General features: G+C 36.7%; 1 protein-coding gene across 1 annotated transcript; it reads left to right on the top strand.

The window, feature by feature from the left end:
* Nucleotides 1-258: 258 nt before the first annotated feature.
* On the top strand, nucleotides 259-21,549 carry LOC109047399 (structural maintenance of chromosomes protein 3). The gene is made up of 29 exons (XM_042712032.1): nucleotides 259-473; nucleotides 1,025-1,100; nucleotides 2,195-2,233; nucleotides 2,347-2,414; nucleotides 2,646-2,717; nucleotides 2,794-2,873; nucleotides 2,958-3,036; nucleotides 4,319-4,436; nucleotides 4,720-4,895; nucleotides 5,047-5,127; nucleotides 7,970-8,134; nucleotides 9,480-9,601; nucleotides 9,994-10,207; nucleotides 11,101-11,204; nucleotides 11,472-11,571; nucleotides 12,567-12,727; nucleotides 12,826-12,967; nucleotides 13,269-13,419; nucleotides 13,517-13,668; nucleotides 14,482-14,634; nucleotides 14,746-14,904; nucleotides 16,398-16,505; nucleotides 16,610-16,718; nucleotides 16,805-17,052; nucleotides 18,076-18,288; nucleotides 19,038-19,226; nucleotides 19,315-19,492; nucleotides 20,586-20,692; nucleotides 20,868-21,549. Exons 1-29 carry the CDS (start codon nucleotides 459-461, stop codon nucleotides 20,937-20,939), a joined length of 3,651 nt encoding a protein of 1,216 aa, XP_042567966.1. The 5' UTR covers nucleotides 259-458; the 3' UTR covers nucleotides 20,940-21,549.
* Nucleotides 21,550-25,191: the final 3,642 nt, after the last annotated feature.

The following is a 25,191-nucleotide window of genomic DNA, read 5'->3' as shown; positions in this document are numbered from 1 at the left end:
TTCCGAGCAGCTGTCTTGGCGCCCACCTCGAAGGACGAAACTAACATCACAGAAATAGGGGTGTGTCGGTGCAGACGAAATGGATATGAAACGAATGAAACAGCAAGAAGCTCATTAAACAATCGATTATTAATGAATATAATTGAGTTATAACGATATATGAAGGCCCTGTGCTCCATTTACTATTCCTTTAAACATTTATAATAAACAATACGTATGAGTCTCCCTAAAAAGTCAAGTAGACTCGTCCGTTCGTCCCGCCTCTTTCGCCATTTTGACTGTTGTGTCTGTGTCGTGAAGGGAGGGAAGGTAAAATTAGATAGTGCAGAAGAGTAAATATCGGACAAATTCATCCGGTGCGCGGGTATATTTATCTGCACTTAACCCTTCTTCTCTCTGAGGAGGAGGAGGGTGTTTGATTCGGCTGGTTTCTGAGGAGAGTTTGTGCGTAAGCAGCCATGTACATTAAACAGGTAACTAACGGTAGAGACTGAGATGCGGCTCACGCGCTGCGTGGAAATTATGATTTATGTGTTGAATTATGCGATTAAACTACTGTCAGATGTGCACAAAAACGCATTATTCTTAATCTTGCACGCGTCTGGGTTAAAATTTCTAAAAAGTACACGGCCTTCATAGAAGTTAGCATTAGCTTTAGCATTAGCTGTCAAAACACTGCGATAAAATGTATAATGCCACATTTATATTAAACATTTCCGACTGAAGTTAACTTTTATTTGCTGCTGCTGCTGCTTTGCACATGTGAGCAAACTAAGTTCCTAGTAGAAAGTTGAATCATAGCTATTTCTCATGTTGAACACTAATAAGGCGTTATGTATGTTGTAAGTGATTCATAAACTGCTGTAGTACACACACAGACATATCTCTGTAAGGTTTTGTTTGGATTATACTCATATTTTACAGCATATATGGATGAAAAGCATCCTGACAGGTTGATTTACTATCACATTATGCTGACGTTATACAGTATTGAATATGATATTTTGTGTAATGCGTCTTTCAGGTTATTATTCAGGGGTTTCGCAGCTACAGAGACCAGACTGTGGTTGATCCCTTCAGCTCCAAACACAATGTTATAGGTAAGACTCTCCCACTCCTGGCTTGGGACAGCTTCATCATAGTAGAAACATATATATATATATATATATAAGTATATAAGTTTGGGATCAGTAAGACTTGTAATGTTTTTGAAAGAAGTCTCTTCTGCTCATCAGTGCTGCATTTATTTGATCAAAAATGCAAAAAAAAAAACTGTAATCTTGCAAAATGTTATTAGAATATAAAATAATAGTTTCTATTTAAATATCCTTTAAAATATAATTTATATCTGTAATGCAAAGCTGAATTTAAATCAGCCATTACTCCAGTATAAAAGTGTCACATGATCCTTCAGTAATCATTCTAATATGCTGATTTATTATTAGAATTATCAACAGTTGTGCTGACAAATATTTTTTTGAAAACTGCGATACTTTTTTCAGGATTCTTTGATGAATAAAAAGTTAAAAAGAACAGCATTTATTCAAAATATAAATCTTTTCTATCCCTTCTTATCAATTTAACACATCCTTGCTGAATGAAAGTTTTATTTTCTTTCAAAAAAAGAAAGAATAATCATTTACTGACCCCCAGACTTTTGAATGGTAGTGTATATTGTTAAAAAAGATTTCTATTTTAAATAAATGCTCTTCTTTTTAACTTTTTATTCATCAAAGAATCCTGAAAAAAAAGTATCACAGCTTCCAAAAAATATTTGGCAGTACAACTGTTGATAATTGTAATAATAAATCAGCATATTAGAATGTTCTTTAAAAAACATTACAAGTCTTACTGATCCCAAACTTTTGGACGGTAGTGTGTGTGTGTGTGTGTATATAAAAAAAAAAAAAAAATAAATCAGATCTTTTATATTAGATTTTGTGATTTGTATGTATATATAATACATTTTGTTTGTTGCATAAAAAATAAGAAAGTCAGAAGTTAAAGAATAAAATTAGACTATAGAAATAAATAAAAGAATACGATATAATACAAAACTGTGATTATAATATACTAAAATAGAATAGTAAATAAGTTGGAATTAAATGTAAAGAGTAGGAAATGGAGTATGGTAAATGGGAAATATATTTTAAAATATATGTTTAAATTTTTTACATTTCATTAACTTTCACAGTTGGAAGAAATGGATCGGGAAAGAGTAACTTCTTCTATGGTAAGTTATTTATTTATTTATTTATTTTTTAAAGTAATTTAATACATCAGAAGACTGACGGCCCGGGTGAGTAGTTTGTGATGGGAAATACATTTTTTCTTTCCCCCCATCAGCCATACAGTTTGTACTCAGTGATGAGTTCAGTCATCTTCGTCCAGAGCAGCGTCTGGCTCTGCTTCACGTGAGTTATTTTATTCTGTTTTATTATTTCATTTATATTCTATTTCAATAATAATAATAATAATAATAATAATAATAATAATAAAAACTCATGAAATTGAATTTGAGTAAGTGTGTTTATTTAGTTTATTTTTCTTGATTATTTCTTATTTTGTAGTTATTTATTTAATTTTGTATATAAAAGTAATTTTCACTATCCCTGCTAAACCATGTGTTTTTATGTAATATTCAGGAAGGCACTGGTCCTCGAGTCATTTCAGCCTTTGTGGAAATTATATTCGACAACTCTGACAACAGGCTGCCGGTAAGAAATTTGTCTTAAATGTTGTGAAGTGCACTAAAGTAAAGACAGGCGAGTAACCTGACCTCATTGCTCTCAGATTGATAAAGAGGAGGTGTCTCTGCGCCGTGTCATCGGAGCAAAGAAAGATCAGTACTTCTTAGACAAAAAGATGGTCACGTAAGTTCAGTTCTCATAAAACATATAAAAAGAGCTCTGACTGCTGAAAGTTGCAGCTGAACGGATTGTGTTCTGTGTTTTTAGTAAGAACGATGTGATGAACCTGTTGGAGAGTGCTGGTTTCTCCCGCAGCAACCCTTACTACATCGTCAAGCAGGGGAAGGTACGCTAGTGTCCCTTGACACGGGACAAAGGATTTATTAACGGGTTTTTACAAGTATTCATGATTTTATTTAAAACCACTTAAAGGCATAGTTTATCTAAAACTGAAAATTGTCACTTACTCACCCTCAAGTTATTCCTGACATGATTGAGTTTCTTTCTTCTGTTGAACACAAAAGAAGATGTTTTGAAGAATGCTGGTAACCAGACAGTTGACGGTAGCCATGGATTTCCATAGTATGGAGAAAAAATACTATGGAAGTCAATGGGTACCAGCATTCTTCAAAACATCTTCTTTTGTGTTCAACAGGAGAAAGAAATTCATACTGGTTTGGAATAACTTGAGGGTGAGTAAATGATCACAATTTTCTTTTTTGGGCGAAGCATAGGGCTGGGCGAATTGGCCAAAAATGATCACAATAAAAATCTTTCATATCAGTGGATATTGATAATTATCACGATTAATGTCAAACCTTTATTTTATTTTCAAATTTAAAGGCATATTTTTGCTCCTAAGTAAAATGGGTGGAAACCAGACTGTTAATTGTGGTTTTAAACTACTCTTTATTGTCCGAACATGACAGACACGTCACGTTTTTGAATTCTTTACACTTTTCACTTTTTCCTTAAAATAAATATTTCTTAAGTTTGTTCATGTGCTAACGGGTGATATTGCTTCAAATATGTTTAACGGGTTTGTGTTGCCTTTGATGGCACATGTCTTTGGCACCATTTGAAGTGCAGGCTGCAATATTAATAATGTGACAATAATATGAGAGTTGACAGTTGTAGCTATAGCTCGAGTTAGAATGCAGATGTACATTTATGTTCATTAACAAAAAGAGCAACACGCGTAAAAACTCTTAACAATCTCTTTTTTATGGTAAAATTTTAATATTCTGACTGTTTGAATTTTATAACATCTGACCTTTGGTCTTTCATAGTAGCATACATTTAGATCATGATAACCGCAGTTAAACCATGCATTTAGTATAAACGCACAAATTCTGTAGCTTCAGTACTGTGATTGTATTCCATTAGGCTACTCCTTTAATATATTTAATACGTATACATTACATCTCTTTAAATTGCAGCTAAAACATTGTTTTTCAGCCCTCTGGGACCGTAGCACACAACATAATCTCTTTCAATAACATTAATGCTCATTTACAAACAAGAACGTGGCTCTTGGGATTAAAGTGGTGCTAATGCTGTTGCTACACATTCTAAATGAGTTGGCTCACTTTGTTAAACTCATTTTATTGTCTGAAACATGAAAACAGATCAATCAGATGGCAACTGCGCCTGACTCTCAGCGTCTCAAACTGCTCCGAGAGGTGGCCGGCACCAGAGTCTACGATGAGCGCAAAGAGGAGAGTATCTCTCTCATGAAGGAAACAGGTAGATCCTTCACTGATATGTTTCAAATCAAATGTGTCGTAAAGGGCAAAATGCCATTTATCCTTTTTGATCTGGAAATATATATATATATATATATATATATATATATATATATATATATATATAGTATGAAAACTGTCCTTTTATTATTTTGTGAAACAAAATTGTTTTGATTTATTGCTAAAGCAGTGCAGGAAACACTGCAAGTAGATGATTTACTGTTGTTTTTGTTTATGGTCAAAGGTTTGTGACGTGCAGTTTGTTCTTGCGTGTATGTGTACAGAGGGCAAGCGAGAGAAGATTAATGAGCTGCTAAAGTACATCGAGGAACGTCTGCACACTCTGGAGGATGAGAAGGAGGAACTGGCTCAGTACCAGAAGTGGGACAAAATGAGAAGAGCTCTGGAGTACACCATCTACAACCAGGAGCTCAACGAGACCCGGGCCAAATTGGACGAGGTACACACATCAGTTCTCACTTGTCATCACCTTCTCGATCTAATTCAGTCATCGCAGTAAATACATTAGCATTCAGCACTGTATAATGCTTTGTTGCTGATGTGTTCATAGTAACATTATAATTTAAAGATGTTGTGATTCTCTCCTCCAGTTGTCCAGTAAAAGAGAGACCTGTGGAGACAAATCTAGACAACTGCGAGATGCTCAACAAGATGCTCGAGACAAAGTGGAGGTAAACTCAAACTGTTCCTTCTAAGCTGCGCGTGAAGAAATAATAATTAGAAGAAATAATAGGCCACACATAAGACATGTGTGGGAATGACATTTGATTGAATTCTAGTTAATGTGAAATAATTGCAATGCTCGGGGAAACCGCTATAGAGTTGGGGTCCCTATAGAGTTAGAAACTCTGAATGTGGTTTACAGGTTTCATAGAAAGAGAATGATGTGCGCCAAATGAGTCACTGTAGAAATCAAATACTTCAATGGTTGTGGACAAAATAACTCAACACGAGCCAACGCAAACACAATGGCATGTGAAATAAACATCATCATGTTTTAAAGAAGAGTGGCTTGTGAACTCAGCATTTAAACTGAGATCTGGAAGCTAAAAAAAACTACTGCAAAGGGATTCACATGTTCACTTTTTTTTTTTAAGCTTACAGCTCTGTTTAAATGCTTCAGTTTGTTTTCCGTTCTGTCAGTTTATGTGCTTCAGTTTGTTTTTATATTATATTATAAACCTATTAAATAATTGACCTCAAAAAGGGAATTTATGAGCAATATCTGCTTCATTTTGTCATATATTATTTTAAAGAACTGAACAGTTCTGTGTCAAATAAAAAAAAATTTTCTTGGTAACATGGCATTGTAAAAATAAATCTCAGGTAACCTAAAATGTACATCATTCAGTTACATAAAAGGTCAAATCAAATACAGGGTTTGTCCTGGCTCAAAATGAGGCGGAGGTGGTACCATCCTGATCATGTGCACACAGTGTACCCACCCTTCAACTGGCCGAAACAAACACTTTTTTACACGCAACATATTTTAGGTGCTATAATAATTAAATGAAGAAAATGACAATTCTGAAGTTACATTTAAAAAAAACAAACCTGTTGAACATGAAATTAAATGAAACGTACCAGTTAAAATAGGCCCTTTTGTAGTGCAGGTGAACATAACATTAGGTTGTTTAACATTTCATGAAACTGAAAATCTTTATCCACTCCTTTTAGTCTCCTGGTCCACATTGCATTGAACCAATATACATTTATCCACTTAAAGTGTCTTTCTAGAAAACAAAATATTTTCTTCCAACCTTACGTTAATTCTTCTGATACATCATCAAATGATATCGCAGCACGGTAACAGGTGCATTAGAGCTAACGTTAGCACCAAGACTTTTTATAAAATGAATAGTAAGCTTTTACTTACTGTTCGATTTACTTCAGTCCAGCATCGAGTGTTTGTAATAACTTATTTATAGTTTTTATACTAAGCTACCAGCTTGGCATTTCTCATGAAACTTTCTTTATTGTTGAGAAAACACCTCACATCTCATTAAAATAACATACAAACCATATACTATTGTAATTGTGTGTTAAACATAGGGCACTATGAAATCTGTTTTATTTTTTCCCAAATTCCGTTCACATTTTCTAGAATCCTTTTTAATGGTTAAGTCACATTTTATTATCAAAAAGCATGTATAATTAATTATAATCATGGAACTTATACAATGTCACGTCAGTTTATTAAAAGTTTGACAAAACTGACATGTTTAAGGCCCTATGAAATATTTTATTTTCTTTCACCATATGTTTTATTGATACCAAATTCTGTGTTGCAGCATGTCTAATTATATGAATGCATAAAAACAACTTAATTTATTCACATTTATTCTTAAAATAGCCTTATTAAACGTTTTCCTTTTCCTCAGAAATGCTGTGTTGTGTATCTGGTTATCAAATGAAGACATACAACATTTATTTAATTTATCTTTAAATTATTAAACATTAAACTTTATTTTTTGTCAAACAAAGGGGATTTACTATTAAAATTAAAACATGGAAGAAATGTTGTGTGATCATTCCTTAATATATATATATATATATATATATATATATATATATATATATATATATATATATATATATATATATATATATAATATATATATATATATGAGTTTTAATAATTTTAGTACTTTGTACATTCTGCTGAACAAAAGTCATATGTTTCATTGAAGGTAAACTGGACTTTTATTTTGACGGGTTGCCGTGGATACCTTCTGTGTGTAAATCATATTATGCTAGTTTTACTCAAATGAAATGGTACTCATGAAGTGACTCTCAGAGCAGTTCTGGAGATGGTGTTTGTGTATTTATGTCCTCATTTAGTGAGATGACAGATGCTAAAATCACGCGAGCGTCGCGCTTCAGTGTGTGTGTACTAAACGCAACCGCCCGTCATTCATTCATACAGAGATATGATCGTGTAATATGAAGCTGCCTCATAATTCTCTATGCAGCTGCACTACATTAAAGTTAAAAGTTAGACACTTTTTTTGTGTGCGCTGTACAGGTCTAGTATAAAGAATGTTTTTGCTCAGGTGGCCAAAAAGTTTTGCTCAGCAAGAAAAAATTAGAGGGAACATTGATCTTCAGTGTGTTAGTAAGTGATGTTTGTGCATGTTTCTTGTTCTGGAAAAGTGCTAAAACACAATAGAACATTTCAGCAACAATATAACAACGTCCAAGCAACCGTCAGACAGCCTAACAACACGGTGAAACATTTTGCATGGAAATTTCACATTTTCTTCTGAAAGTATTGGAAGGGAAACATTTTTTCCTTTAGATTAACATGCATTGATGAATGAAGACCAGGAACATTTATTGTAAAAGTGATTAGTTTTGATTTCAAATTCACATTTCATCCAGTGTGTTTAAGAAATACGCTACAAACTGAAAATAAAGTAGTAAAATGTGAAGATTTGCTAAGAATCTGCCTTCACATAAAACAACTTATATTGTGTAATCTTATCTAACCTCAGTCTCTCTGTGTCTCTGCAGGACACGGAGCGTGTGGTGAGGGAGCTGAAGGCTCGAATCTCCGCCATGAAGGAGGAGAAAGAACAGCTGAGCGCCGAGCGACAGGAGCAGATCAAACAGAGGACCAAACTGGAGCTCAAAGCCAAAGATCTGCAGGACGAGCTGGCAGGAAACAGCGAACAGAGGGTATGACTAGCAGACGCTCACACGCTAACACATGCACGCGCTACAGGCACACATATGCACTGAACACACATTTCGAAGAAGTGCCATCTTGGAAAAGAGAAAGTTACTGTTTGGAAAAAAATTGCTTTGATTTTTATTATTATTTTTTTTATTTTTTTTATTATTTTTTTATGTTCACCCAGGCTGCATTTATTTAATCAAAAATACAGTAAGAGCAATAATATTGTGGAATATTTTAACAAATTTAAAATAACTATTTTGTATTTGAATATATGTCAAAATCTAATTCATTCCCCTGAAGCTGAATTTTCAGCATCATCATTCCAGTCTTCAGTGTCATCTGATCCTTCAGAAATCATTCTAATATTCTAATTTGCTGCTCAAGAAACATTTCTTATGATTATCAATGTTGAAAACAGTTGTGCTGCTTCATAATTTTGTGGAGACTGATATATATATTTTTTAAGGATTCTTTGAAAGTTTAAAAGAACAGCATTTATTTCAAATAGAAATGTTTTGAAACATTATAAATGTCTTTAAAGTGCACCCTTGTCGAATAAAAGTACATTTCTTTCACCAAAAAGGCAAAAAATCCTTCCCAGGCTTATTTAAAAGAGCTAAATTCGATAATGTTACATTTTTTACTTTATATGTCGTACAAGATTGCATACAATTATAAACCCCATTTCTTCAAACAAATATGCACCTGCTTGCTTTTCCTTATTGCTGTTGCTGTATTGGTCAATGCAAAAACAAAGTAGTGACTGAGTTCACATACACAAACACGCAAGCTCACAAATCCAAACACACTCATAAATGCACACTAACAGCCAGGAAGCTGCGGGAAATGCTGGCAGGCACTAGTGAACAGAGGGTCCGCAGTGTCTCCGTCTGCGTCACTATCTACACATGCTCACTGCAGCCCGGGCTTGTAGCCAGACGCAAACACACACATGATGCTTGTGTATCCCTGTATGTGTGAAATACACACTTTCAGTTGGCCCTCCTGCATCCCGGCTTGACTTAGAGAGGGATTAGCCCCACCTGGCCAAGTGTGTGTGTGTGTGTTTTCCTATGGAGGAGAAGCAAAAGTGCGTCATTTGCCCTTTGATTGGTGAATGTGAATGTAGGTTTGCTCAGATGGAGATCCCCTTTGTTCTGCTCATGACGCTGAATCTACGCACCTATTTATTCACAGTTTATTCTTCTCCATTTAAATATAAACACCTCTTCACGCATCTGCGCAAAATTTATTAAGGCTTTCTATAAAAAGAGACGAGACTCAAGAATTGATGTCGATGTTTGTGATTCAATACTCTGTCCCCTCTGGCTTCCTGTCTAACAGAAACGGCTGCTCAAAGAGCGCCAGAAGCTTCTGGAGAAGATTGAAGAAAAACAGAAGGAGCTACAGGAAACAGAACCCAAATTTAATGCTGTGAAAGAAAGAGAGGAGCGAGGGATTTCTCGGTAAACTCTTTGAACTGTTGAAAGGGCCCATGAAGTGTGGGACACAGGCTTCTTTTATTGTTGATGTACTTCCTATTCAAACAGGAAGTTGGTGTGGGACACATTGAAGTGCTTGCTTTTCCTTCTTTTAAATGCCTGTAATTTGTTAATATTCTTTACGTCACACTCCTTCAAAACTGTATTTTGTTTATTGCTTCTGATACTATTTTTAAACAGTTTGCTGTTGTTTTTCATTACACGGGCAAGAATTTGAATTGGCCATTTTTCATTTTTTAAGTCCCATTCCTTTTATGTTCCCACACATTATTTCAGTTATTCACAAAATGTATGTAGGAGGATAAGTGCATTTTTTTTCTGGAGTCATTTATTTTGTGTTTGTTTGCATTTTTCAGACTGGCTCAAGCCACACAAGAGCGAACAGATCTGTATGCCAAACAGGGCAGAGGCAGTCAGTTCACCTCTAAAGAAGAGAGGGACAAATGGATCAAGAAAGAGCTGAAGTCTCTGGATCAAGCCATCAATGACAAGAAACGGCAGATCGCTGCCATCCACAAAGATCTGGAGGACACCGAAGCCAATAAAGAGAGAAACCTGGAACAGTACAGTGTAAGATTTGGGCTACGTTCGAGTAGTTAAACACTCAACTTGGTATTGAACAATAGATATGTAACTTTCGCCAGTTTTATGGCCAGCATTTATTCATTAGTTCACCCGAAAATTAGAAATTGATAAAAAAAAATAATAATTTTACTCACCCTCAGATGATCCAAGATGAAGATGAGTTTGTTTTTTCATTTGCTCAGCAATGGATCCTCTGCAGTGAATGGGTGCCGTCAGAATAAGAGTCCAAACATCACAATAATCTACAACTAATCCACACCACTCCAGTCCATCAGTTAACGTCTTGTGAAGTGAAAATTAGCTTGTTTTTAAGAAACAAATCCATCAAGATGCTTTTAACTTCAAACCATTGCTTTTGATAAAAAAACGAGTCTATAATCCATAATATTTGCTTTCTCCAGTGAAAAAGTAATCTCATCTGTTGAGAAGTATGCACAAATCAAACACTGTTACAGGGACAAACAGTCCAAAAAGGTTCTAAAAAAGTATGTGAGTTTATTTTGATGTTCGAGGACAACAGAGGATCAAGACTTTTTCACTGGAGAAGCATTGTTATGGATTATGACTTTCAATTTTGATCAGAAGTAACAGTTAAAAGTCAAAATACCTTAATGATGGATTTGTCGTGTGGATTATTGTGATGTTTTTATTAGCTGTCTCTGACGGCACCCATTCACTGCAGAGAATCCATTGGTGAGCAAGTGATGTGATGATAAATTTCAACAAATCTGGTCTGATGAAGAAACAAACTCATCTTGGATGGCCTGATGTTGAGTGAAACTTAACAAAAAAAATAAAATAATAAATGGGGTGAATTTTTCATTTTAAGATGTTTTTGAACCTTTAACATTTCTTCCTAACTTTGTTTTCTGCCACAGAAACTGGACCAGGACTTGAATGAAGTGAAGACTCGAGTGGAGGAGCTGGATAAGAAGTACTATGAGGTGAAGAACCGAAAGGATGAACTTCAGAGCGAGAGAAAGTAAGATCCTCCTGTTCCTATTCCCGATGCATCATGGGAAAATGTCTGGCTTTGGTCCATTTTTCCAACATCCCACCCTTTCTTATTACCTGTGCGAACCGTTCCCCACCTCACCTGCCATTTTAGTTATTAATAATCCACGAGCCATAGGTTTCACAGCACGTTGAGTCTTGAAGGATGGGCTATAGGATAGGGTCTCCTGCTGAACCCAGGCATAGCATTTGTGAGCCAGGGTTGATGGGTGTGTCCGTGTCCCTCCTCCTGCAGCTACCTGTGGAGGGAGGAGAACGCAGAGCAGCAGGCGCTGGCAGCCAAGCGAGAAGAGCTGGAGAAGAAACAACAGCTACTGCGAGCAGCCACCGGAAAGGTTAGCGACCAAAACAGACCTGTGTGTTTTAACACATTGATGAATATTGCTGATTTTATTGTGTACGAATCATCTGTGCATTATTTTATTGTTTATATAATATTTGTTTATAATTATATTGCATAAATCTTTCTACACCCTTGAAACATCTTTTCTGTTAACTCTCAAATATGACCTTTAGAATAGAGCTGCATGATTTTGGGAAAATTATGTATTATGTATTATTATTATTATTAGTGTTATTTTCTTTTTAACAAAATATTTAACTTTTCTTTACATTTAAAAAACCCATACCTACTTTCCGTACAGTTTTGCCAATTATTATATATATATATATTTTTTCAACAATACAAAATAATAATCATAACTTCCTCAATTTCAAATATTAAAAAAGTAAAACAAAAACAGACAACAAAAAGAACTTAAATTGTCTGGCTGTCTTAATTTCTTCTATTTCAAATGTTAAACAAGGACAAACTACAGGGAGCCCTTAAAGTGTCTATTTTGTTGACGAAAGCTGTTAGCAATCAAAACTGTGCTGATCTGAGAAACTGAAAACGCTGTATCATGAACTGTTTGCTACACTTTACTCTGAATATGCAGTGAATATTTTTATTTAGTTAAATCACAGAGATTTGTTAATCACACTAAGCCATATCATTATTTTGGTTTTATTGCGATTAATCATGCAAACCTACCACAGAGTTCATTATATGTAACCAGTGTGCATGTATTTAAAATCATGTGAGCATGCCGCCCACTCCGGTTCACTGAGTATCGGCTGAACTGAACCATATCTCCTAAGCTCAACATGGCCACTGGATCGTTTCTCATGGACTGAGTCAGTAACTAATTTTAGCAACTCTCCCACGTTACAAAAATATACATCAGTTTATGAAGTGGGATTATCAGAACTTCAGATCGTCACCTGGACTTGAAATGAAAATATGAACTTTGAAACGCAATGTTTTGCGTGTTGTTTGCTTTTTCTCCAGGCTATTTTGAATGGCATCGACAGCATTAATAAAGTATTGGAACATTTCCGCCGGAAGGGCATTAACCAGCATGTCATCAACGGTTACCACGGCATCATCATGAATAACTTTGATTGTGAACCTGCTTTCTACACCTGTGTGGAGGTGACCGCTGGCACCAGGTCAGACACAGTGTTTATTATTCATATAGTTTTCTGCTTAGTGTTTATCTGTGTGTGAACTGAGAGTGATGGAGTCGTGTGTGCTGGTGTTTGTTTAGGCTGTTTTACCACATCGTGGAAACAGATGAAGTGAGCACCAAGATTCTGATGGAGTTTAATAAGATGAACTTGCCTGGAGAGGTTACCTTCCTGCCCCTCAGCAAACTAGACGTCAGGGACACTGCTTACCCTGAGACTAATGTAAGCTCACACCACTGAACAGGACATTTAAAAAGCACCCTGCTGAATTTTCTAAATGCATGTTTTTTGATCTTGCGAACAATTTATCTGATTATAATTTTGAGCTCATGAGTTTTAAACAAAAACTCAAACTTCCATCGAAATACCATTCTTTTCAAATAATGTAGTCTGCACAAAATCTTCCCCCATTTTTTTATGACCTTCTGCGAGCTTCTTTTTTTCTGCGTTAAAATTTTGTGTTATTCTGTTAAGTGCAAATCTATGCAAATAGTCTCTAATTCCTTCTCTACACTTGCTGTAGGATGCAATCCCCATGATCAGCAAGCTCCGTTACAGTCCAAACTTCGACAAGGCTTTCAAACACGTGTTTGGGAAGACGCTGATCTGCCGCAGCATGGAAGTGTCCACTCAGCTGGCTCGAGCTTTCACCATGGACTGCATCACACTGGAGGGTAAACAGATGCTGTCTCATTTGTGTACTTTTTTTTTTTTTTATTCAGTCCTGATTTTCACATTAATTCTAAACCCTTGTTTTGGTATGTGTATCAGGTGATCAGGTGAGTCATCGTGGCGCTCTGACCGGTGGCTACTACGACACACGCAAGTCCCGTCTGGAGCTGCAGAAGGACATGAGGAAGGCCGAGGAGGAGCTTGGAGAACTGGAGGCCAAACTCAATGAGAACCTGCGTAGAAATATTGAACATATCCTCCTCATTTATGTCTCACACACAGGCTTGCTTATGACGCAGTGGCGTGAAATCAAATTTTTGAGTCCTAATTGTGTGTGTCTTGGCCAGTAGAGCATTCTGGTATAATCGGCCTTGATGACACAAGGTCACAGAGGATCGCAGTATGAGTCAGCTAGTTATTAACGTGTATGCAGTCATGTGTGAGTTGCACACGTGGTGTTATATTAGAGAATGGAGGGATGAGACATTGACGCGACATGACTGTCAAGGCCTCGTGCGGTGTTTATTTAAAGCTGGTTTCATTTATTTATTTATTTATTTTTATCAACTCATTGACTTTGTGTGGCTCATACTCTGCGACCAAATTCAGAATTAATATGATGACGTAATCATTTTCTCAGCTTCAGCAAAACAGGCCAAATAAAAGTATTCAACAGCTTGTCAAGTATTTGCACAGCTGCGATAAGAGGATTTAGTACAATCGGATGTGAATTATTGAAGTATTTGAAGAAACAGTCTTGTTCTTCTTAACTAAAACTTATGATTTTGGTTAATTGAAATAAAGCTAAAATAAAATATAAATATTAGATACAAATTTGAAATGTTGCCTTGGAAGCTCTCTGAAATAAAGCTAAATGGAAAAATAAATGGACAAGGTCACAAGATTACAATTTAAATGAAAACTGTAAATATAAAAATAAAAACAAATTAATATTAATTAATACTAAAATAATACTAAAACATAAGCAAGAAGCTGATAAGCTCAAGTGAGGGAGCTTACCAGAATTAAAATGGATCACAAGTCTGCTCCTTAACTCAGTTCTTCATATCAATAACGAAATTGACCAGCTGATGAATCAGATGCAGCAAATTGAGACCCAGCAGAGGAAGTTCAAGGCATCCAGAGACAGTATACTGTCTGAGATGAAGATGCTAAAGGAGAAGAGACAGCAGTCAGAGAAAACATTTATGCCCAAGGTAACCCGTGCTACTGTATTTCAGGCATTAATACCAGAACTGCTATTGTTTACTGTTATATTATTTGTGTAGCAAATCTTTCATTTGTTTTCTCTCTGATGTTCCCCCCAGCAACGCAGTCTTCAGAGTCTGGAGGCCAGTCTGCATGCCATGGAGAGCACACGGGAGTCTCTGAAGGCAGAGCTGGGAACGGACCTGCTCTCTCAGCTCAGTTTAGAAGACCAACGCAGGGTGGACGACCTCAACGATGAGATCAGACAGCTGCAACAGGTTCAACAATACAATTCACAAAATATAATTTAGTCAGTTATTTAACACTGTTACATATGGACTTTAAAAACATCGTGAATTTATTTAATATCTTTTTAAAACCTGTCTTTTTAACAGCATGTTTCCTTGAAATATAAAATGTAAAAATAATTAAAAATGGCAAATAAAAAATAAATGAAAAAGAACACATTATATATATAAAATAATATTTAGACATTTTTAAATTACAGTCATCTGACCTAAATGTTTCATATAAATAAACAATATTAAGCGACAGCTGAAAACTCATCTCTTTCGAAGCTACTTGACTTCATCGTCAAAAAAAAAAAAAAAAGTCTTTCTCTTGATTTATTCCTTCTTTTCTAGCTTGTACTTATTCGAACATTGCCTAGAACTTGGTATTACAAGCTCTTCCTGTGTCTGTTTGCCTCTTTAAGAGGAATCGCTTTATGTATTCCCCGATTGTAAGTTGCTTTGGATAAAAGTGTCTGCAAAATGACTGCAGGTTTATTTAGGCTACTGTCTCTTTAAGATCTAATGCATGGATCTAATATACTGTTACAAGTGCGTTTTGTTTCTCAACTGTTTACATTCACTTAATATGTAACGGACTGTGTTTACGTGAATATTTGCCAAGACAGGCATTTTGACGACTTTGTATGTATTTGGCACAAAAAAAACCTAAATTCTGTAGTCCCTCGCTGTATCAGAGATGGCTGTATGTGTGAGCACTTTGAGTGTGAGCGCACAGAAAACAGTCTCTCAGAGAGCGTGTGAGTACTGTATTGCCTGTATAAAGTTCATTATATTAAGTTCTCTTTCACGTCTTCTTGCTCTTGAATGGTTTGAAAACGTGCAAATGATAGATGCCATCAATGTTTGTTTTATTTTGTTTTTAAATATAACATATTACATCAACAACAATTGTTTATCTCTATTATTGCCCAAAATGATGAATTTCCTGGCCCTACCAGCAGGTACAGATGGCAACATGGACCCTGGCCCTACCAGCAGGTACAGATGGCAACATGGACTGTTCACTGACCTTCAGATGTGAACAAAAATAGCAAAACCTTGTCTGTCATCAATTCCAATTTGATTAGTGAAGTTGCAGTGAATTGGCACTGAAGCCACAGCTGCAGCTCTTTACCACCTCCAGCCCGACACACACACAGCAGACAATTGCAAAGCTACTTTAAATGTTGTATAACCGGCCCACATTATTAGCCTTTTGTTATTTTTATATGCCCTTCATTTTGGTTTGCTAATTTGTCTGCTTTTCTATTCTCAGACAGGCTTAGCCTTTAAGCATATGCATATGAGTTTCATTTAATTCTTTAGATGTGTGTTCATGTGGCCATAAGCCTCATGTTCTGTTTTTAGTCTAAATTGCCTTTATAATACGATTAAACCTGAACATGAGGCTTTTGGCTCTTCAATCGGGGGTCAATTAAAGATGTTTGTTTTTCACGTGTGGCATGTTTTTGCTATAGGACAACAGACAGCTGCTGAATGAGAGAATTAAGCTGGAGGGAATCATGACCAGGGTGGAGACGTACCTCAACGAGAACCTGCGCAAACGTCTCGACCAAGTCGAGCAGGTGAACATACCAAATTATTTTTTTATTATTTTATTTTTTTACTGATATAACCTTTATGAAGCACAATGGCATTAAGTGCACTAAAAATGTGTGTGTTTGTGTAGGAATTGAATGAACTGAGAGAAACCGAAGGAGGAACCGTCCTCACTGCCACAACATCAGAACTGGATGGCATTAATAAACGCATAAAAGACACTTTGGCTCGATCTGAGGGTGAGAGAAGACTCAGTTTTTTGTTTTTTTTCTTAACAAGCACTACTTTTGTTGGTCTGCATTTTGTTTGTCATTTCATTTCTCAGATTTGGACTCCCTCATCGATAAGACTGAGGTGGAAATAAAGGACCACCAGAAGAGTATGGAGCGCTGGAAGAACATCGAGAAGGAGCAGAACGAAGCCATCAATCACGACACAAAGGAGCTGGAGAAGATGACCAACAGACAGGGGATGTTACTGAAGAAGAAAGAGGAATGCATGAAGAAGATTCGCGAGCTGGGCTCCCTGCCGCAGGAGGCCTTTGAAAAGTACCAGACGCTCACGCTTAAACAGGTACAGCAACCATATCTGGAGCTTGTCGTTTTTTTGCACTGAAATGCAAGTTTATTTTCCCTTTAGTCAAAAGTTCATGGTGAAGGTCCGTATAATTTTCTGTGATTCATTTAGAGTGATATTAAATCAGATTTTCCCTTTCTCCTTCAAAAAAAAAAAAAAGTGTCACAAATGAGGTCACAAGTATTACGTAATCGTTTGAAGACCACGACATGACCGGGTACCCTTGAAGAAGCCTCCTGCCTCCTCCTCAGCTCATGTCTGGCTTTACTTTTCCATCTCATCCCCCTCCAGTCTCGCAGCCCTCCCACCTGGCTCTCTTATTCGTTGTCTTAGTTGATCTTCCTCCTTTCTCTCCACCGCTCCAGTCAGGGGCACTATTGTGTGTCAGCCCTCCTACACAGAGGTGACTCATTCTTCATTACCCCATGCTTGCGCTCTTTTTATTTATTTATTTAATAAATATTAAATCATAACATTCATTACTTGAGTGCGTGGAGGGAGGAGGGAGGTTGAATTGTGCCATTTCTGTGTGTGTTTCTTTGGCTGTCTTCTGGAATTTTCTCTTGCAGGTTCAAAAGTGGGAATTATGGCATAACATTCATTTAAGTGATTTCGGTGTGAAAGAAATTTACATATAATTGTAGATTGCAAAATGATAATTAGGAGCTGATTCTAATCTGTGATCAGATTGTTACGGTTTTATTCTGTGGAACTACAAAGGGGACATGGGGATTGAAAAAAAAAGAGATGCAAGTCTATTGGAAAGTGTTTTTGTGATCGCTTGCAAACGTTCTTCAATGGCCCCTAGAAATTTTGTTTGCTCAGAACATTTTTAGATTTGCTCACAAAAATGTTTTTTTTTTTACATGCAAAAATGTTGAGTGAACAAAAGCATTTGGATATCAGCATCCCACCTTATTTTCTTTTTTATCACCATGTCCCCTTACAGGCTCCGTACTATTTAGTTGATTACACGTTTATTTACATTTATTCACATGTAATTATTTTGTGTGTGTGTAGTTGTTCAGGAAGCTGGAGCAATGTAACACAGAGCTGAAAAAGTACAGCCATGTGAATAAAAAAGCCCTGGACCAGTTCGTCAATTTCTCAGAGCAGAAAGAGAAGTTGATAAAGAGGCAGGAGGAGCTGGATAGAGGCTACAAATCCATCATGGAGCTCATGAATGTCCTGGAGCTGCGCAAATACGAGGCCATCCAGCTCACCTTCAAACAGGTACGACTATGAGACAGACTCACTCAAGAAGTGTTTACATTCCAATATATATTTAATTATTTTTCTCTCTAATAAAAATGAAGCATTTTCCACTTTATTTATTACCTTTTTTATTTTAATGGGGACATCGGATGCCTATTTTCCACAAGTTGGTGTGATACTTTAGGGTTTTCATGAAATGTCTGTATGTCTGTAACATACTTTGGCTAAAATTCCTCAGTGGTCGTGTAAAACAACACTCTTTTTACCTTGTCAAAAACAGCTCTGTTCACAGCGACCCGTTTCGGTGCACGTCTCTTTAAATGATAATGAGCTACTGCTCCCCGCCCCTCTCTTCCACAGCGTGTCACGAGACGCATGAATAGCTGCCTTGGACTCCGTATGGCACGGAGGTGGTTTGATTTAAATAAATAGAACCCGGCTGTTTCTTTTTTTTTTCACAATGGTTTTTTTTTTTCTGGTTTTTTACATCAAAAAAATGTTTTTTCACTACAAAATGATTTTTCCACTAAATTTTTTCATTTGTTTTTTCCACAATGGTTTCTTTTCACAACAAACACACTAAATCACTACAAAACAAACAATCCACTAAAATTTCTCAAATTTTATTTTTTTAAATCATTGTATTTCTTCTTCCACAAGTTTTTTCATATCAAAGCATTTATTTTTTTAAATCAACTGTCTATCACAGTAAGAAAAAATAGATGTCATCTGGGCCCACTTAAGATTACTGCTTTGTCTCCCTTCAGGTGTCTAAGAATTTCAGCGAGGTGTTTCAGAAGCTGGTGCCTGGTGGTAAAGCAACTCTGGTGATGAAGAAGGGAGACACTGAAGGTGGACAGTCTCAGGACGAGGGCGAGGGAGCGGACAGTGAGAGGGGATCTTCCTCCCAGAGCAGCGTTCCCAGTGTAGACCAGTTCACTGGAGTGGGCATCAGGGTAAGGAGAGGATGGAATATCAAATGTTTGTGTGCTGTAAGTGCAGTTATTTCATGCTGATATTTGACCAGTCGTGTGTTTGTGTCAGGTGTCGTTCACCGGTAAACAGGGAGAGATGAGGGAGATGCAGCAGCTTTCTGGAGGTCAGAAGTCTCTGGTGGCTCTGGCTCTCATCTTTGCCATCCAGAAATGTGACCCTGCTCCTTTCTACCTGTTTGATGAAATCGACCAGGCTCTAGACGCCCAGCACAGAAAAGCAGTGTCAGGTACCATAGCTAATGCATTTTTGAAAGGCTTGGTCAAAAATAAACTGCTACATCATCAGAAAGCAGCGTATATGAAATTATCCAGTCTATATATATATATATATAATTCTACCAGAAATATTGTATTTTCTTCAAGTTTCTCATGTCAACACAACAGACATAATGCTTTTTCTGGACTCCAGACTGCACCTAAAATGGTTGCATTTGCGACCAAAAATATTAATTTGCAAGTGATATTTTTGCTGAGGGTACCGCTGGTAAATTTACATGTTATGACTTTTTTCCTGCTTGTTTTGATCACATCTTTTGTTATGTTGACTTTAACTGAGACGATGCACATTAAAGTTTTATTGGGGAAAGGAAAAAAATGTTCAAACAGTCCTCATCTCTGCCGAATAGCAGCTTAAAGCAGCTCCAGTTGCTTCAAAAATCAAAAATGACAGAGATGTGTGAAGTAAAAGTGCAGAAAAGCAGTGTCTATTTCGTGCACAGCTTGAATAAACTACAACAGGTAAAGCTGTCAGCTGTGTGGATATTAATATATCGTTAACAGTTCTCGTTTATAATTGACACTTCTATGGCTTCTTGTTATCAAGATCTTTAGTCTGAATACTGTGTAATGCATGAGCTTCATATTATTTGTAGCGCACTTGCTGTCCAATAATCACAATAAGCTTTGTGCTCTGTTACCTTTTAAAAAAACAAAGGATCCACTTTAAAATTCTGCCAAATTCATAACGCAATTCAAACAATAATAATAATAATTAAAACAAAAATGACAATATTTTCTGTAAGTTTCTGATTTTGACACAGCAGACAGTGTTTTCTGGTTTCAGAAAAACAAAATGTTTTTTCTTTTTACTACAAAGAAAAATGTTGACACTGCATCCACTACAGACAAGGTTTTGTTTTTCACTACAGGTTTTTTCTTTCTCAACATTTTCTTTTCACAACAAATTGTTAATCTAAAGGCTTTGTATTTTCTTTTTACAAACTTGTTTTTTTTTTCTCCACATTTCGTTTCTTTTCACAATAAAAAAATAATAATTTTAAGTGGTTTTGCATTGTATTGATATTTTGTATTGTCTTTCAGACATGATCGTGGAGCTGGCTGGACATGCTCAGTTCATCACCACCACCTTCAGACCCGAGCTGCTGGAGTCAGCTGACAAGTTCTATGGCGTCAAATTCAGAAACAAGGTAACAGGCAGCATTCACACTCTGATGTGCCAAGTAATTAGCAAATGCAAATGAGTCTTCTGCATAGAAAATGAACTATAAATGGAAGTCTTGTCAAGTTGAAGTTGTACAGATGAGGTCCCCAGACTTACTGTGTGTGTGTGTGTGTGTGTGTGTGTGTGTGTGTGTTCATCAGGTGAGTCACATCGATGTGATCTCAGCAGAGCAGGCGAAGGACTTTGTGGAGGATGACACCACTCACGGCTAAGAGAAACAAGATACCTCTGTCACTCATGTTCCTCGTTTCTCACCTGGTGTTTTTCCTTTTTAAAAGCCCAGCTGGAAATAAATGCAAGGTTTTTTTCCCCTTGTATTCTGAACGGGATATTCTGACTAATTGTTGTTTTACAGTTATTTTGTATTTTCTTTCCTCTTTGTTGATTCTCGTATTTCAAGGATAAAACACTGAACACGTTTTTGAATATTTTGATGAAATGTGCCATGCTTTTACACCTGCTTCAGCCTGAGTTATTGAAAGTTGAGGAAGTTCAGTTGCTCTGTTTCAGAGTTTAGCTTCATCAGGGGAACTTATGTAGTTGCTGAGACTGAATACACAGGTAGTTGTATGTAAAAGATCTGCGGTTTGCAGTCTGCTTGTTCGGCACCAGTTCTCTCTTCCTTGCTGCTCTAAACCAGCATGAGCTGTTCCTCCATACTCCATTTTTTTAAGCTATACGGCTCGTTTTGTAAGTTTTCCAAATGAGCCTAAATGTTTTTATCATTGTTTCGTTGATTTCATTTCCTCTTTAGGTCATTGTGATTTATAGTCTTAATGTGTTTTCAGTTACCCAAAAAGAATAAAATAACCCTTGTCTTTATCAACATGCTCTGGTGTCTTGCCGCTAGAGGGCGCTGTGCCACACATTTTAATGTTTTGATGTTATTACATCACGTTGTTTGTGCGACACGTTGCAAGGAGACTCATTTTGGCTTGGGCAAGTAAGTACATTTTACTAATAAATTATATATACAAATAAAAAAAGTATGTACTTGCAAGTTTATATATATGTATGTATATATATAATTTTGTAGGCTTTTTGAACATTTGAGATCAGAGAAGCTCTTGTGAAATAAATCCTAAGGGAAAGTTTTTACCCTGAGCATATAATTCAAATAAGTATTTATATTTTATAATGCTTCTTTCATTGTTTTCCATCCTAGTGTCTGTCAAACCTGAGCTTATGCAGATTAGAGTTGCGTGTGGAGATCAGGCTTTGGAAACTATCATGCTTGTCAGTAATAGGTTTGTAGTCATTCTGTTAAAGGTGAGTCATGTTCACTGAAACGTTCTGGGGAAATTGGATCCTCTTTCCATCTGCCAACAATACAAATACAATTTTATCTGCCAGCAAATCACTAAACTGATCCAAGAGTCCTTTGGGCATGTCCATCTCTCTTCTCTTCACTGCTCATGCACTTCCCTCTGCCAGATTTGAGACCTAGATCAGCCCCTCAACATAATCAACAGATGAAACCACCCCATAATCACGGCGAGGCCTCGATAAAGCTTACATAAATCTGTCCCTGCTTTACAGTCGTTCACCACAAGTTAATTTGTTGTCTGGCAGGTGTCGTGTCAAAAACCTATAAGCACGTGGTCTTTCCATGTGCCCTTGACTCTGTCTGTCTCTGTGAACAGTGTTGGGGTCCCTTGTCAGTTGTCAGTATTGTGAGCAGTGGCCTGCTGGGAGAACAGATGCTGCTGTCTCAATGGCAGACATGTTTACAAGTGCCTAAGTCCAAGTGTTTAGAAATATGAGTATTAATATTAGTATCAAATAAATATTAGCATTTAAAAAAAAAATTATAATATGAGAAATTATATGTATATCAGGTTTTGCAAAAGTTGTCATACCCCTTCATTTCTTCATCTTTTGTTTTTGCTGCCTTATGTTGAACTACTTTAAATTACTTTTTTTTTTTTTTTCACATTATTCTACACTCCATAACACCATACAGACAAAGCAAAAAACAGATTTGTGACAGCTTAGCAAATTTATTAAAAATGAAAAACTGAAATAAGTACATTGCATAAGTATTCATACCCAACGCAGTGCTTAGTTGAAGCACCTTTTACAGCTCTGCACTGTCAGGTTGGATGGAGGCCGTCAGACATGTTCAGAAATGTTTGATTGGGTTCCAGTCCAGGCTCTTGTCTGAGCCACTCAAGGACATTCACACAGTTGTCCATAAGCCACTCGTTGTGTGCTTAGGGTCATTGTCCTGCTGGAAGTTGAACCTTCTGCCCAGTCTGAGGTTCTGAATGCACTGGACTAGGTTTTCATTAAGGCTATCTCTATATTTTGCTTCCTTCTACTCTGACGAGTCCCTCAGTCTCCGCCGCAGCACGAGGATGCGACCACCACATTTTACTGCTGGGATGCTACTGTGCAGGTGATGATCAGTGCCTGGTTTCCTCCACATGATGCTTGGAACTGAGGTTCATCAGACCAGAGAATCTTGTTTCTCACAATCTGGGAGTCCTTTAGGTGTTTTTTGTTTGTTGTTGCAAATTCCAATTGGGTTTTGATCATGAAGCTCAGCTACAGTGACCATCAGCTTCTTGTTCATCACTCTAACCAAGACCCTTCTCCATCGATTGCTCATTTTGGCCAGGAGGCCAGCTCTAGGAAGAATACTTGTTGTTCCGGCTTCTTCCATTAATGGAGGCTACATGCTTATATGAACCAGCAGATTTCTTTTTCTTTCTCCTTAACTTCCCCAGATCGGTGTCTTGGCTCAATCCTGTCTTTAATCTCTACAGGCAGTTCTTTTGACATCATGGATTTTTCTTTTATCGTTTATCCTACGCACCTATTGATCATCTACAGGTTTGCAAGGGTAATTGTTGTTTTAAAAAAGTAAAAAAGAAAATTTTATAAACTCCCAAGCTACTATTTATAACCAGTCATTTAAAAATGCTCTTTTTATTAAGTTTTCATTTAATGTGGTTGCTTTGTGTTAATAATAGCATGAACACAAAATTAAAGCATTACCACTTTAGTTGTTGTTGTAGCAGAATCCGCCAGCAATAAAACAAGACTTCAAAAGTAAAAGTACAAAAGAACTACTTCAATATTTATGTAACACTTCCTAACGTTCTTTTTAAATTTCCTAACTGAAGTCTAAAAAAAAAAACCTCTTCCATATTTGCAAATTCTGTCATTAATTACTCACCCTCATGTTGTTTCAAACCTGTAAGACCTTTGCTCATATTCAGAACACAAATTAAGATATTTTTGATGAAATCCAAGAGCTTTCTAACCCTGCATACACCGCAATGCAACTACAACGTTCAAGGCCCAGAAAGGTAGTAAGTACATCGTTAAAATAGTCCATGTGATATCAGTGGTTCAACTTTAATTTTATGAAGCTATGAGAATACTTTCCATGCGAAAGAAAACAAAAATAACGACTTTATTCAAGAACTTATTCTCTTCCCTGTCAGTCTTCGACAGTACCATGCATGCATGAGGAGCTGCTGACGCAGGAGCTGTACTGTTGTGAACGCGCGTCGAAAGACAGACAGAAGAAAATAAATTGTTGAATATAGTTATTTTTGTTTTCTTTGCACACAGAAAGTATTCCTGTAGCTTTATAACATTACAGTTGAACCACTGATGTCACATGGACTATTTTAACGATGTCCTTACTACCTTTCTGGCCCTTGAACATTGTAGTTGCATTGCTGGCAGGGTCAGAAAGCTCTTGGATTTCATCAAAAATATTAGAAGATGAATGGAGATCTTACGGGTTTGGAACGACATGATGGTGAGTAATTAATGACAGAAAGAACTATCCCTTAAAGTTTCAAACCCTTCTCAACCTGCAAATCCCTCAAATTTGACCCAGTAACTGCGAGCTCCACATATAACCACTCACTGAGGCGTCTTCTTGTCATTGCTGTTCATGAAAACCATCACAGTGCCTCAACCCTATGTGAAAATTAATTTACAACCTGCCGTTTTGAGTGGGAACTGCATTCGTTCCTTTTTTAAAGCAGTTTTATGAGGCTGTACCGGACCTGCCAATCAACCACACCTGGAATTGGTTTTTCACTTTGAATGTCTAATTATAATATATGCATACTTTAATCATTATTGCTGTCCTGATGAGTGACTGTTGAGCTTTTAAATCCAGTGTAGCATAAACATTGGGTCGTATAGGGGCGAGTTATTGTGAATGGCATCCACAGCTGTGGCCCAGCCTTTTTCAGAATAGTGATCTAGTGCAAAGGGGCCACGTCATGACTTCACACAGGTCTACTGAACAGTGCTAATGTGAACAGAGTGCACTGTCACATAGGGGTTGCTTTCTGCCCTTTTTAGAAAGTAAAGTCTCTGGAAGGACTTGTATACACTACCAACAATGTCCAACAGTGGACATACTTAGACCACAGGACAGTTCTATAATTTCTGCCTTTTTTTTTTTTCTCTTTCCTGTCATTACCAACACACCTC

Source organism: Cyprinus carpio, chromosome A22, assembly GCF_018340385.1.
Source record: "Cyprinus carpio isolate SPL01 chromosome A22, ASM1834038v1, whole genome shotgun sequence".
Lineage (NCBI taxonomy): Eukaryota > Metazoa > Chordata > Actinopteri > Cypriniformes > Cyprinidae > Cyprinus > Cyprinus carpio.
Note: the sequence above shows the minus strand (reverse complement) of the source record. Positions and strands in the feature narration are given on the sequence as shown.